Here is a 15,852-nt window from a genome sequence, read left to right on the forward strand (position 1 = left end):
CAAACATGGTGGACATACTTATTATGTAATTCAAGGATTTGTCTGAGCCTTATTCACTTTGATTTCTTTTCCAATAAGGTCATTACCCCTTTATCATTATGAATGCATTTCAAAAGTACTCTAGAGAGTGTGAAACTTCTTGCAAATACAGGGGTTTCCCAAAAAGTATGCATACATTGAATAATTGCTAACTCAGATGATATAACATTCTGGTTTAAACAATACCCAGAATGCAAAGTATTTTCCTTGGCATTCTCATGTTTTTGCTCTCAATGGTTGCTCTCGTTTTCAGCTTTCAGTCAAGTCAAGGCAAGTCATGTTTATTTGTATAGCCATTAATTACAATAAATCTTAAAGGATATTACAGATTAAAGACTACTATTATACCATCCCCTGATCTAAAATCTACACAAAGTCAAGGAATTACTCAAAACACCTCAGCATGAAGTAACCTTGAGAAGGGACTGCAAATGAGGTGTTCCGCCTTCCAGGATGACCGGACTGCAATAGATGATGGAAAGGCACAGACAGACAAATAAACATCATCAACGTAAAATATAGGTAATAAAAGAATGTCCAATTGACAGGTTCCTGAGGTCAACATGAGTCATAAGCTATTGAATATAAACATGTTTTAAGCCTAGATTTGAACACTTCCACTGAGGTTGCAGATCAAATCTCAGAGGGCTGAGGATTCCACAGCACCGGGGCAGAATGGAGAAAGCTCTCCAACCTGCGGATTTCTTCTTGGCTCTTAGGATAATTATTAGACCAGCATTTTCCAAATGTCATTTGGGTATCTCCATTAAAACAAGTTTAGTGGCCTTATGTCTGGTGAACGTGAAGGGAACGTGAAGGGTATTGAACGTTTCCGTTCAATCTTCCTATTTGGCAAAAACACATGGAAAATGAATTTGTGGGGGATGTCCCATTGCGCTGAAAAAATAACAGAGAAAAAAAGACAGGTTGTAGGGGTAGTAGCGATTTTCTAAAATTTAAAGTTTAATTCATGATTATGCCGTAAACATTGTGGGGTTTTTCTTTTCTTGTGTGTTTCTGGGGTTTTCTAAACATGTGTGCACTTCTTGTTGTAAAATTATAAAGCCCTTACTACTCCTCTGAGCTGATATAAAGATCTGGTCACATCACTTGGAATAAAATATCTAACACACAGCTATATATTTTTACCAGTAGGTGTCACTACTGGTGAAATCATGTTGAAATAATAATTTGAAGATGTCTTCAGGCCTGGGCTTTGAATCTATTGTTTTAAATATTAACAGATAAAAACGTTTTGGAGTTGTCAGGAACATATTTTACATTTCACTAATACACAACAGAAATAGTATTAGGGAATGATGGGTCACTGCTTATCATGACTGCCTCACAATTCAGAGGTCTCGGGTTCGATTCCAGTCACCCTGTGCGAAATACAACCCGTTCCTGTGTGGGTTATCTCCCACTACAAATGCTGTATTTCTGATTTTTCTTTTTACAATAACACTATTACTAAACAGAATAAACAGAAATTGTCTGACATCAACCCATATCCAAAAAGGCAGGGCTATGACAAAAAGAGAACATTAGTAGAAACTTCCTGTTGATCACCAGCCCCCTTCCAGACTTTACAGACCAGTCTGGCAGGTGTTGATAAGACTCATGGTGTTATTTCATGATCCAGTTATAACATCATTTTGTTACAATGTAAAGACTGTACAACACCTAAATAAAAAAAAAATAATAATAAAAAAAAAAAAAAAAAAAAAAAATAATATATATATATATATATATATATATATATATATATATATATATATATATATATATATATATATATATATATATATATATATATATAAAACGAAAAGCCAAGTGATTACATAGAGAAATTATCATGACTATACTCACATATATCAATCGGAATATGCACTAATAACGACAAAATCATTGAATGAGATATAGACGACTGAAAAAATAAAAACTTTATCACTATGATTACGTTATCTTCTATGATTATATATGCAGTGATGCATTTCAATTTTAGAACATTTTGTAGTGCTAAAATATATTTGTTTTCTCGCTTGCAAAAAAGACAACACATAGTTATCAGTAATATGGATTTTGTCTTTCATGGCTGTTGGGCATTGTTCACTCTTAGTTGCCATTAGTTTTTGTTAATCTGCAGTTTAAACGAGCTGTACGGAATTTGGAACTATTCTACTCGCTACCTCTATCTCCCAGTTTGTGTCATCATTGCAGCCTCAGTTGGCCTGTTCGTGCTGCGTGTGCAAGTACCGTATTTTCCGCACTATAAGGCGCACCGGGTTATAGGGCGCACCCCGAAAAAATAGTTTTTGGTCCTATTTTTGACATATATAAGACGCACCGGATTATAAGGCGCTACAATGGGAACGTGGACAAAACAGTCAGATAGTTCAGTCCAACTTATTACCCCCTTAGCATTCCGAAAGCTTGCAAGGACGCAAATACGTGTCGAGAACACGTGCGAATGCGGTGTCCGTAAGATGTCACTCTAATGCATCGTTCCATCATTCGGAAGGTTAAAGTCTTGGGATTCAAGAAATGATAACCATTCCTTCCTTCGTATCTATTTTCTTTTTCGCTCGCAACTTTACTATGCATATGACAATAAACACTTGGAATTGAGTTTAATTTAAAAATAGACACTCCATTCCATCCATTATCTGCACCGCTTATCACAGAAACATCGAGTTCAGTCTGAAACAAGACAATATAAAACCGGGAATAGCTCACCGAAGTCATTGTGTTCATAATAATGTGCAGGCAATGTCCTCTTATATCCGTGAGGGTAGTAAATCCAGGAGAATACAATATTTACAAATACAGAATAGAAAAAAATGCTTTCTCTATGCCATCGGCCACATGCTATACGCATTCATCTTTTTCGGCCAATTGCAGGCTTTGTTTCGCTGTTTAAGCCAATGGCAGCCTGTACATTATAAAAAGGATCCGCCTCTTGACCTCCGGAAAACTTTAGCCAATAGTGATCGATTCAACTGATGATTGACACATCTTTTTCGGCCAATTGCAGGCTTTGTTTGCCGTTTGAGCCAATGGCAGTCTGTAAATGATAAAAATGATCCGCCTCTTGACCTCCGAATAACTTTAGCCAATAGTGATCGATTCAACTGATGATTGACACATCTTTTTCGGCCAATTGCAGGCTTTGTTTGCCGTTTGAGCCAATGGCAGTCTGTAAATGATAAGAAGGATCCGCCTCTTGACCTCCAAATAACTTTAGCCAATAGTGATCGATTCAACTGATGATTGACACATTGGTTAGCCAATGAAACGCCGGTAAATAAATCCCACCATCCACCGCGTACTACTTGGCGTTCAGGGGAAAATCGAGTCGGCGGCTGCAAGTTAGTTGGAAAACTTAATGTTGATCCATAAATAAGGCGCATTGTATTATAAGGCGCATGGTCAGCTTTTGAAAAAAATAAAGGCTTTTAGGTGCGCCTTATAGTGTGGAAAATACGGTACATGCATTGCTTAGACAAACTCTAAACAACTCTTTTTTTTTTTTTTTTTTTTAAATCTTTCCTGGGGTTCGGGTTGGTGTTTGGACTATATTTAAAGCTGGCCTCTTTTACTCTTACCATTTTCATGCCACGATAACAAAAAAATAACCCCACAGGGACAAGCGTAGTGAGAAAAAAAAGTAATTGGGGCTCTTTTAATTGGGCACTCTAAATATACTTAATAGCGAAAATATTTAACTTTCAGCTTTTAAGCACACTTCAAGCGACCCACCTCACCTTTAACAAATCCTTTATGCCATCAAAATTGAACTAATTCGATAAAACATCACTTCGCCTTTTTATTATATACAATGTATGAATACGCAAAATAGATGGTGACTCACTCACACACTTCAAACGTGAGCCCTCTAACCGGAATTGGTCCGGTCCCCCTGGGTATATTTGGAGACTTGTTCCCACGCTATGACTGTGATCACCCGTTTTGTAATCATTGTCCATCTCCCGTGTTTGTGTTGCCTTCGGCGTTGTGTCACACATTAAAATTGCAAGGACACACCAAGCTGGTGGGGAAAAGACATAAAGGCTTAGGGAAGTGCAAAACTCCAAGAGCATATTGAGTGTGGTGTGTATTCAAAACACTGGGAAATAGAGGGAGCGGGCCCTGGGAAGAAAATGATTTTTCACGGATACTGAAGGACGGAAGGCTGAATTACATCATGGTCATTTTGTTGATTTCTACTTTCAAAGCTAAAGCTTTTCTTTCCTATTGTGTAACAATTATGTATACCAAAAGCTTACACGATTGCCAGAAAAGTTGTTTATTTTAAATGTAATGGTTTTAAGATTTTTTATTGTTTCCTCCCCAAAAATAAGAAAAACATCCTTAAAATAAATAAGCATACCCAAAAAATGATAGATTTTTGTTTTGTGCTTTATAAATTATCTTGAAGAACTGAGGCCAAAGCATACCTAAAATGGGATACTTTTTCTTTCAATTGGGTAAGAGTTGATTGTTTGAAATGTGTACAGGGAAAAAAAAGAAGTTATATAAAGCACTTCAAGATAAACGCTTAATGAAGACCCAAACGCACAGTGTGTATTATTTAGTGCCTCCTAGAGGTAAAAAAATGAGGTCACTCAAAAAAAAATTGATTCAAATAAGCAAAAATACATGAACTATCATATAAACATGTACTTATTAAAAACTTGTAGCTCTGGAAATTTGTATTTATTTTACTTAACACGAGACTGACTCAAAGAAAGCTGCCATACTGTGATTGTCTGCCATTTTGTCAATATTACTCAGGGTGGTGTAGAACCCAAATACAGCATTACAGATAGTACAGGGTTCAGCTCACAGGGAATCCAGCATTGGTGCAGCAGTTAATCGATCAGAGCTGCAGTCATTGTCAGAAAAGGAGTGAAGGCTTAGATGCACTGGAAACAAACAAAGGTATAACAAGAAGGCTTGGAATGTGGAAAATAACAGTAGCACCAAGCTGAGACAGTAGAAAGGTTTAAATAGTGAAGAGAGAGAGGTGAGATTGGAAATGGTGTGGTTGGTCACTTTTACTCCCTGTGGTCTGTATTGTTGTGCTTTTTAGCACTAATTTTTTTACACAATACAGCAACATCTAGTGGGCAAATAATTCACAGTGTCCCTTTAAAAGAGGAAAACATAATAGAATATAGGGATATATTGGCACAAATGTTTACAAGACAAATATAATGGCCCAGCGCTGCCGGGCTTACCTTTGCCAGACTTGGCGTTGTTGGGCATTCTACTTAAAGGAGGTTGTTGGGGCTGTGATTTGTTGAAAAAGTACCAGGGAGACACAAGGGATTGCCAAAGACCAGTATGACTGCATGCAGCTCCAGAGACGCTTGTACACGAAAGCAGATGTTTATCGATGTTGTATTTATTTAGGATGCCTTCACACAAAACCTTAGTGGGACACCAACCCCACACCTGCATCCAGGACCAGGATTAGCATCTTTCTACCTGACTTCCTGTGTACAGAGTCCTGCCCCAATAAAAGACCTCTGTTTGCTGTACTAACCAGTGTTTCTGACAGTTATCACACAATGTCCTTTTTGGAGTAAAATAAGATGTTATAATAATCCAATGACAAATTGTGCAGTGGAACAACAGAGCAACAAAAACTTGTATCGGCAACTAAGTTCCCAAATAAAAGAATATATGAATAACCATTTTTCTATTTTAATACCCATTGCTATACAATACATTTTGCTGTATTTTACTGTGTGTCTCAGGTCCATGTAATCTTTTTTCTTCTTTTTTCTTTGAAGGTGTATGAGCAGGACGACCTTTCAGAGCAGATGGCAAGTTTAGAAGGGCTGATGAAGCAGCTAAACGCCATTACAGGCTCTGCCTTCTGAAGCCTTTCCTTGAAGCCCTCAACCCCGCAGCAGGAAGCGTTCTTTAAGCTTTGATGTCGCTGGCAATGTGTTTACAAACAACTGCAGCGTCTGACTTTGAAGACGCCACTGGGGATACCCACCTCCGTTTTTCTGGATTCGGCCTCATCATACGTCATCAGCTCCAGTAATGAGACAATGGTAGAAGGACCTCTTTGGACCTATCAACCAAAAACTTGAAAAACGGCAAGACTCAATGGCTACCGCCTTTATTTCATACAACACAGCGGGCGGGTTTATCACAGAAAAAGAAGACACAATTTCAAGATCTCAACTGTTTTTCTTTTTTGTGGTATTTATTAGCACTTCGTTGTTCTCCTCTGCTGAATTCTTTACAGCTCAGTTACTGTGACTACAGTATACCTCAATTATTTTTCATGATTTTCATTTTCACATACATTTTGCCAAACTAAATTTCCTTTTGGAAGTCCTCTGACAGTAAATCCAAATGTTGATTTTTGTTTTCTTGTTTTTGTCTGGAATATTAGACCTTTGTCGTCTGGATTTTGGGGTCGGAAGATGCCCGCAAATTATCGATAAGCTCCAGATCTATCACTACTCCTGAAAAAGCCTTTAGTCCTGCCACAGCAGATAAACAGTGAACGGGATATCCAGTACATGTGTTGCTGCCAAGATAGGAAAAAAATGGAAGCTCACTGTGGCCTTCCTTTGAAAGTCAAGGCTGACATTTCTACGGACAGTTTCAGTTATGTACGGACCCTTTCTGAAACGCAGTAAGATCATCGGAATTAATAATATTGTAAAATACTTTGTGTTTGTCTCACTTTGGATGAGCACAAGACTGTCAGTTAAATGTTAAATCGTAATTGGGCCTAGGGTTTATTCCAAACTAGAGTTGTGTGAATATAAGGTGTTTATTTTGGGATTCGTTATTTTTTGGTACACATCCAGTAGGAGTGTTCTGTATGAATTTATTTTCATTTTAAACTACATTTACAAACATTGGTGGAGTCAAGTGTATGGACTCACATTTATATAAACCAGTCAAAACAAAATACAAACATTAAATAATACATATTTGATAACACATTAATAATTTTGATTCAGTTTAACCGCAGTGCATTACTCATAATGTTGTTTTTGTTTTAAATGCTAGCAGTTCACTTATTCAATGTACAGAATTTTGTTACAAATGCTCATCCAGCATTTAGTTCCTTTAAACTGCTTTTTATTGACTGCAGAAAGGGATTATTTCCAATTAAATGGGTCATTAGAAGAGATTGTTATTAGTGCAGGGGTCACCAACATGAAGCGCTAAGTATCATCCTTTGGTGATATTTGCCACAATTACATTATTGCGATATCAAATACCTTATCGTAATCTGAAATGTCGTGCGCCAAATGATTTGTAAATTGAGTAATTGGTTTATACACGCAAATCTTGTGGTATCTACTTACCAGAATCGTTTTGCACGTAAATAATGTGTTTTGTACGTTACATTTAATGTGTTTGTACATACAAAACTGTCCTAGCCCCTTCAGGTATTAGCTCACATCTTTGTTATGATTGAATTGTGCACATCAAATCAGAAAAATGCTCAGCAACCTAAGTTGATCTTGTTCCGTAAAGTTTAATTAGTACTGTTTTTCATGCCTAGTAGGGAGACAGCTACCGAAGAAATCTGTTGCAAGTGTACATGAGAACAGTTATGTACATTGTTTGTGTATGAAACACATTACTTATGTAAAAAAAATCATTTGGTATGCACAAAACATATTTGTGTAAGCATAACACACATTAAGTTTACCGTATTTCAGTTTATGTACTTTATGAATAAGCGCAGATCAAATGTGAAAGCCTGTGGATAGGCTCCTATGTAGCTCAGTAGTGATGGATCATTGATTTTTTTTCAGGAAATTTCAAAATTCAAATGTAAACTAGTCACACGAACTCATTTATCTTGGTAATATGTGTTTTCAAATTGGCATTCCCAAACATGACAGCTCTACAAGATAGCTCTTTAACGGGATTTATGGTAGCTGGCTCCCTACCAATCTGGAGCTGGTTCACTTTGAGACTTCCTTTTTTCCCCTCTCTTCCTTTTTTTCTACTGAAAGTACACGTGATTGGTCCATATAAGATGTTTCTCTTTTTGTGGATAGAGGAGAAAAAAGTGCTACACTCATATCCCAAAAAAAGAAATAAAGGAGTAAATTTGAACTTCTTAAAATTATATTGATGGCTTCAAGTTTAAATGAGTTAATAGTTTACCGTCAAGTGAAAAGAAAGGTTACCTTTCAATTAGTAATTCATTCCTTGCATTATGTTACATTATCATTGGCAATATATGGATTAATGCAACAAAAAATGAAGAGCCATTTGGGAGCAAAAGGGCGCGCTCTTTTTTGTAAGCCGAGCCAAAAGAGTTGGTTCTCTAAAAAAAGTCTCTAAAAAATTCCCATCACCAATAAGAACACCTTAATGTGATCAGTGTTTTTAAATACATGAATAAGTCTGAATACATCTTTTTTATCTAAATATTATTCTACATTTAATCACACGGTGCCACTTTTTCGAGTAAGATAATATACTTCGTGGTTGATTTAGCATATTTTAGCCCTACTCATTAAAAGAACATGGTAGTAACATAAAAACATAATAGCAACAAATCAATAACATGTTAAATGTCGTCATTTTAGAAATGGACATCTCCCTTCACACTTATCAATGACATATACATAGCTATTAGTTCTAAAAAGGCTGGTGACCCCTGGTTTAGCGTTAACTATCAGTGAAACGTTTAGTTTTTTTGGTGTTTTTTTTTTTTACAAAACAAACTTTGAGGTCAATAATTTTGAGCTCAATAGTATGAGTAAGTAACTTAAAAAAGGAAAATGTATGACCTGATTTTTTTTTCTGGACCCCGAAAAAAAAAGTTGTTTTCATACATTTTTCATACATAAGGCACACCGGACTAATTGAGACAGCGGTAACGCCTACCATGTTTATTCTACACTTATGCTATATATTACTGCAATGATTAATCAATTGATTAACTTTGCTGAATCATTTGGCAAAACATGTTGCGCAACAGGAATCAAATTTGAGTAGTGGCAGTGAGAGCACCAACACTTTACCACTAGACCCCCATTGGTACACATGACATGCGAAAAGGCATTGGAGCTTATCTCATAATGACACAAATATTAGGGTGCCACCAGCACTGATTTTCATAGTACATTCTATTTTGTTGACTTTTTGTTTTCTCCATTCTCTAACATTCGTTAGTGAAGAAGTGGAGAGACTGTTTATACTTTCAGAATTAACAATGCAAATCTGTGTTTCACGTAGGGATCGACCGATATGGGTCTTTTAGGACCGCTACCGATAGGATTATTTATGTTAAGAGGTGGCTGATATCTCGTATTTTGAGCCGATATTCAATTGCTGTAAATCCTTAAAAATTAGCGTATCAATGAAAAAGAAACAAAGAATTTTTGTTATAAATGTATATAAAACTTTGATACCTCTCTGAAACATTTTACAGAAAGAAATGTGTATTATAGCACAACTAGCATGACTAATATTTCACCTAACCCAAAAATGAACTATATAGGAATTAGAATTAGGCTCGGCAGCAACTCATTTAAAGGTACATAAACTTTAATAGCACAGTGAAACTTTTTACAATAAAAAAATTACAATTTCAACTCGACTAACATGACTAATCCTTTACTTAAATCAAAAGGGTACAGTGCAGTGCATAAAATTAAGCTTAGCAGCAACTTGTATAAAGGCAAATAAAAACCGATATAGCTCCCGGATTTCTTTTTCTACAATGAATAAATAAAAATGCCAATACAACCAACATGACTTAAAACAAAAAGTGCACAGAAACTTCAATTATGCTGGCGAATGGATACGTGAGGGCTGTTTTAGAGCCAGATTGACGAACTAATGTTATGGAAACAGATAATCACTTCCAGTTTAGTGTGCTTTTTCTGCTCTCTCTCAGTCATAAATACACATGCCTAATCAACTAACTCAATTTGTAAAAAGAGCTAAACAACTTAACTTGACTTTTAAGCTATTTCTTAATTGCAAACATGCTTATAAATCACAGACACAGGCTTGTCAGGCGAGTTAGAAGAACCATTGCTCTAATGTTCATGCTCTAGTCGGTCGCTTCTCCAATCAGAAGGCGCAGGGTGGATAGCGGGGAGGGGAAGGAAGTAGAGGAGAAAGAGTTTTGAGAAGCAAGATAGAGTCTATCGTGTGCATCTGTGGCTTGAAAATAATCTGCAAAGAAAAGCCAATACTGAAATCCGTCAAATTCACAAATATTGGTGCCGATAATGTGCCCGCCCGATAATCAGTCGATCCCTAGTTTCTGGCACCCTGATTAAAAACACTGCAATAATGAGGTATGTTATAAAACCTTTTCATATGTCATCTGTACCACTGGTGCTACAGTGGTAAAGTGTCGCCGACCTCACGTCACCACTCTGGGTCCATTCCCGTTGCATACAAGGTTTTCGTTTGATCAATCATTGTGCAATCACTACTCAACGTATACTGTATAACCTGGTATGAAAACGGTTTCCTATACGGCATTTCTGTTTTCTGCGGTATATAAAGGTGCAGTGATTCAAAAGGTGCACTTTCAAATTTCTGGCCATATTGGGTTTTTTAGGTGTGCCTTATAGTATGGGAATCATAGTATTGAGTTTTTTGTGTCCTGTTTTGAAAGGGGGAAAAAAGCTCCTTTCAACTTCAAATGAGAAGTCATTAATTCATTAATCAACGCAGGTAACAAAAACAAGCCATCAGTATGCTCCATATTTGACAGTGTCACCCTATTCTCCATATTGTAATTTAGGGACCTTTATCTGGGCGTGATGAAAAAGGAGAATCCTGCGGGAGGCTGAGCGCGCTCAGGCAGAGGAGTCGCATTGATATTCAGAGTCGGCTTGCATGTGTGAGCAGGGCACAGAGGAACGAGGCGGCGAATTCATTATAAAGACGTCGCAAACATTATGATTCAAGCTCACGCTCGCTGGGCCGTTACGAAAAGTCCCTGGGACGGAGGCGACAGAAAGGTAACATCTCAGCAGAATGGATGCGGGGAGGAAAGGTTACAAGGAGCAGACGTGCAAGCGGTGTGGGGATCAAACTCATCAACCTGCACTGGGAGATGAATCCACTGTGAGCAAAGTGCTTGCATTCCTCTCTTCGGTTTGACATGGAGTACAGGAAAATTGTATTTTGGCAAAAAAAAAAAAAAAAATACACAGGAGACACAGCAGAATAACCAGTGTTAATTCAACACCCTGTAAACAAGGACCATATTTTCATTGGGGCAGTGTTAAGAGTTTACTCTTTTCTGTTGAATTAACATTATTACTGAGAACCTTTAAATAAACAGTGTTAAATAAATACTTAAAGAGTAATCTTTTGAAACTACCTCAGTGAAAATATGGTCCTTATATATAGAGCAGGGGCAGGCAAACTAGAGCCCGTGGACCACAAGCTGGTCTGTCAGGCTTATACATCTGGTCCCAGAACAAAATTGTTTAGAATATAATGATAACATGAGTGTTGGCAGCACGTCGGGGCAGTGGTTACCGCGTGTGCGGCACAGTTCTGAGGTCATGGGATCGAACCTCCTGTGTGGAGTTTGCATGTTCTACCTGTGCTTGCGTGGGTTTCCTCCTGACACTCCGGTTTTCTCCCACATTCCAAAAACATGCATGTCAGGTTAATTGGCTGGTCCAAATTGTCCCTGGGTGTGAATGAGAGAGTGAGTCATCTGTCTCTGTGTGCCTTGCGACTGGCTGGCAACCAGTACAGGGTGTCCCCTTCCCACTGCCTGAAGATAGCTGGGATGGGCTCCAGCACCCCCTGCGACCCTACTGAGGATAAGCGGTGCAGATAATGGATGGATAATATGTGTAAAATGGTAAAATCAAAAGAACTACCAGAGAATGCATTGATTTGGGCCATTCTTGTCCCCATTGTCCCCAACATTCAAATAGCTGGCTACATTTTCTTTACTTGCAATTTTCATCTGGAATTTATTATATCCATGAAGAAATGTATCACATTTTAGAAATAAAAGCATATGAGCCAGCTCTACTGCATTTTAAATGTTATCAAATTTAGTGGTTAAGAAATGATTTTCTATTTTGCTTTAATTCTGAGTATTTAAAAAAACATTTGATACAATGGTTTATTAGTGGACCAAAAGAGAGAAATACAACACTTTTTTTGCCTACATTGAATGCAAAAAAAACAACCCAAAAACAAATAGAAAAGTGTGTTTTCGAAATTGCTGTGACAATATATGAAACGTTGTTGTTTTCCAGACAATATCATCTCATCTCATCTCATTAGCCGTACCGCTTATCCTCAGTAGGGTCGCGGGGGTCTGGAGCCCATCCCAGCAATCATCGGGCAGTGGGCAGGGGACACCCTGAACTGGTTGCCAGCCAATCGCAGGGCACACAGGGACAGACAACTCATTCGCTCATTTACACCTAGGGACAATTTGGACCGGCCAATTCACCTGAAATGCATGTCTTTGGAATGTGGGAGGAAACCGGAGTGCCCGGAGGAAACCCACGCAAGCACGGGGAGAACATACAAACTCCGCACAGAAAGTCTGGAGCTGGATTTGAACCCACGACAGGTTCCCATGACATGAACTGTGCCGCACAAGCGCTAACCACTGCCCCGCCGTGCTGCCCAGACAATATCAGAAGGTGCTAAAAATTAAATCAATTATCTATTTCCTTTGCCAAAAATTTTAACCCAAATCAGCGCGTGAGTCAAAAAGTTTGCCGACGCATGCTACATCCTGTTAACTTTACACTGGTAGTATTACTGTGTAAGAAAAGTCGATTCAATTTTTGAATTTATGTTAGGGTCAACATGTGCCTCGTTTTCTGCGCTTAGTAAAGGGAACGCAACTGACTCGATGGCAAATTAATGCAGCTTTCCTTGCTGGTAATATTTTTGTCTGGAAATAAAACAAAAAAATGCATTTTGAGTATTTGAAAGCCAATGAAACCGAAATAAATAATGAGGAACAAAAGGAGAAAATAATACATGTTTTTTTGTTGCTTTTCTACTGCACCTTGTCCTTGAAGAGGTTGCTGCAAAACTGGATCTCTGCCAAGCTTCTACATTATCTATTTACCTCCATGTTGATGTTTTCAGTGGCTGGAAACTACTTTGCCTAAAGCTAAAATGCTAAACTACCGAGCTAATTATGTAGGATTCAACAGTTCTTATTTGTAAACATGTGATTTGTCTCTTTGTCCCTGATTTCAATTCCCTCTCCCTTTTAAAACTGCATCGTATGCGGAATCCAAGCCATTGCTGTTAAACCTCCAAAGTCATTAGCCTTGAAATGTATTTAAGTTTATGTCATTTTATGATGGACAGAATTTAGTTCATGAAGAAAAAGATAATTTTCCATTATTTAAATCCATTGGCAAGCGAACTGGACTTCCATTCAACAGTCACTGAGGAATATTACTATAACCAAGCTTATTTATTTTTGCAAATAAATAATGACAGTATCTGCAAAATTCGGAACAAAAGTATGGAGCAAATCTTTCAGTAAATGTTTCATTTTGCTGGTTTGAAATGTTTCTCCTTACATTTTTAAATAGGTTTTAAAAATTCATTTTTAATCATTTCTAATAGAGGACCGATCTAGCAATGTTAGAAATAAATGTATGGATAATTAAATACTTACGAATATATGCCAAATCAATAAATGAACACATAGATAAGTTACCTTGACTGGTTATATAAATGCAATTTATCTGTTCATTCAAGCAAGTTCTCACTTGTATTGTTATTTATTTTTTCGATATTTACTTTGTCATGTATTTAGTTAGTCAAGTCAAGTCATTTTTATTTGTATAGCCCTAAATCACGAAGAGTCTCAAAGGGCTTCACAGATTATTACACTATATTACACAGACTATTTTTCAGCCGACGAGAAGAGTAGGTTATTCATATGCTATGGAGTAGAAGTGAGTTTTAAGCTTAGATTCAAACATTTCCACTGAGGTTGCAGATCGGATCTCAGGGGGAAGAGCATTCCACAGCACCGGTGCCCGGATGGAGAACGCTCTCGAACCAGCAGAACACTTCTTTGCTCGCGTAACTTATTTTGTCATGTACTTTGTCTTGTATTTTTACATTTATTTATTTCAGTATTTATTTGTTGTGTATTTTTTCGTGTATTTTGCTGCGCATTTTCTATATAATTTGTCATAACAAAATATTATTCAAATAAGGAGGTTGCGCGAATGACAAAATGAATACCAAACATGAACAAAAAATAAATTATTAAATTATATATATATATATATATATATATATATATATATATATATATATATATATATATATATATATATATATATATATATATATATATATATATATATATACCGTAAATTCCGGACTATAGAGCGCACCTGATTGTAAGCCGCACCCACCACATTTCGGGGGGAAAACCGATTTTGTACATACACAAGCCGCACCTGTATATTAGCCACATGCGCCCACATTGAAAAAACGCAATACAAACACGAAATTAACCCATACCCGATACAGTCCAAAAAACACATCCGGGTGCCCGTTGAAAGTAATCCAAGAAAGAAAGTGTATATTTCCAAAGGTAAGGGTGGGAAAAATATATATCCACTATTGTCGACCGCGTCCACAAACACGTCTCACCTTGACTCCACTTCCCGTCAGCCCGCAATTGCCCCACCCCTTCTTTCTCATTTGCTCGTGCAAAACATCAGAATAAGTTTCTAAAATAAATACATTACAAATATATACAGTTGCAAATACATATTATACATGGTTACACATATTTACAAAGAAAGACGGTACACCGAGAGAGTTTTCAAAGCTTTAATAATAATATTATAACTTTCATCCCAAACCGTGCCTGTGAAGGGTAGCAAAACGCTTCTAGCAACACGCTCGCATCACAGTAAATAGCTCTGTTAAAAAAACATACCGTGCATGTAGAAACCACGGTAAACCGTCCTCATCTTCCTCCTTATAACTGACGTCATCAAAGTCGTCTTCGTCCAGTATGGGAAAGAGATTTCGCCATACGGACGTCGTCCCCCGCTCCCTTACTCAAAAACACGCTAACATCACGCTCGCAAAGTAAAGTTTACGTGCGATAGCTCTGTTTCCTTCTATATCGGACTGCTCGATTGCATTTAGCTTGAAAGTTGCGTCATGTGCCTTTCTTTTTGCAATTTGCATGATGAGGATATGTCTACGCTAATATAATTTGTGCACAAGCTAAGAAGTTGCTGTCTAAAAATTTTACCTTTTGTACTCGAGCGCCGTTGGCGGCCGTTAGAAAAATTACATAAATTAGCCGCATCATGAATAAGCCGCAGGGTTGAAAGTTTGGGAAAAAAAGTAGTGGCTTATAGTCCGGAATTTACGGTATATATAACATTTTGTGATTTCTTGCATTTATTTGTTGGTATTTCTTGATTTATACATTTATCTTTAACTTATATTTCAAATTATGGCAGGATTGGTCCTCAATCTCTTGCCTTTGTCCCACAGATTAAAAGGAGCATACTGGATGCTTTATTTTGAACACGATACAACACGCACACTGAATGATTGTATACCCTGTCAGATTATATACATTGGTGAACACAAAGAGAAGAACCAAAATCCTTTCTGACAAAAAAAAACTCTGAAAACTGATTTATGAAAGTTCGCATTAAAATTGAGAATTTTCAACTAATGACTGATTTAGGACTTGGAGGGTGGGAAGTTGAGGTCTGTTTGGTACATTTAGGATTTTATGTATAACAGATTAGGATTTGTTTTTTTTCAAAAGCCCAAACGATGTAATTCATA

The 15,852-nt window shown here is 37.2% G+C and overlaps 1 protein-coding gene across 3 annotated transcripts in view; it reads left to right on the forward strand.

The window, feature by feature from the left end:
• dcc (DCC netrin 1 receptor) overlaps window positions 1–11,689 on the forward strand; it is a 409,358-nt gene extending 397,669 nt beyond the window's left edge. For all 3 annotated transcript variants that reach the window (XM_088355706.1, XM_088355707.1, XM_088355708.1), the window contains exon 29: window positions 5,838–11,689. In XM_088355706.1, coding sequence (XP_088211832.1) covers window positions 5,838–5,927 — 90 coding nt within the window. In that variant the 3' untranslated portion in view covers window positions 5,928–11,689. The remainder of the gene's footprint in view (window positions 1–5,837) is intronic.
• Window positions 11,690–15,852: the final 4,163 nt, after the last annotated feature.

Source organism: Urocampus carinirostris, chromosome 16, assembly GCF_059441175.1.
Source record: "Urocampus carinirostris isolate Australia breed hairy pipefish chromosome 16, RoL_Ucar_1.0, whole genome shotgun sequence".
Lineage (NCBI taxonomy): Eukaryota > Metazoa > Chordata > Actinopteri > Syngnathiformes > Syngnathidae > Urocampus > Urocampus carinirostris.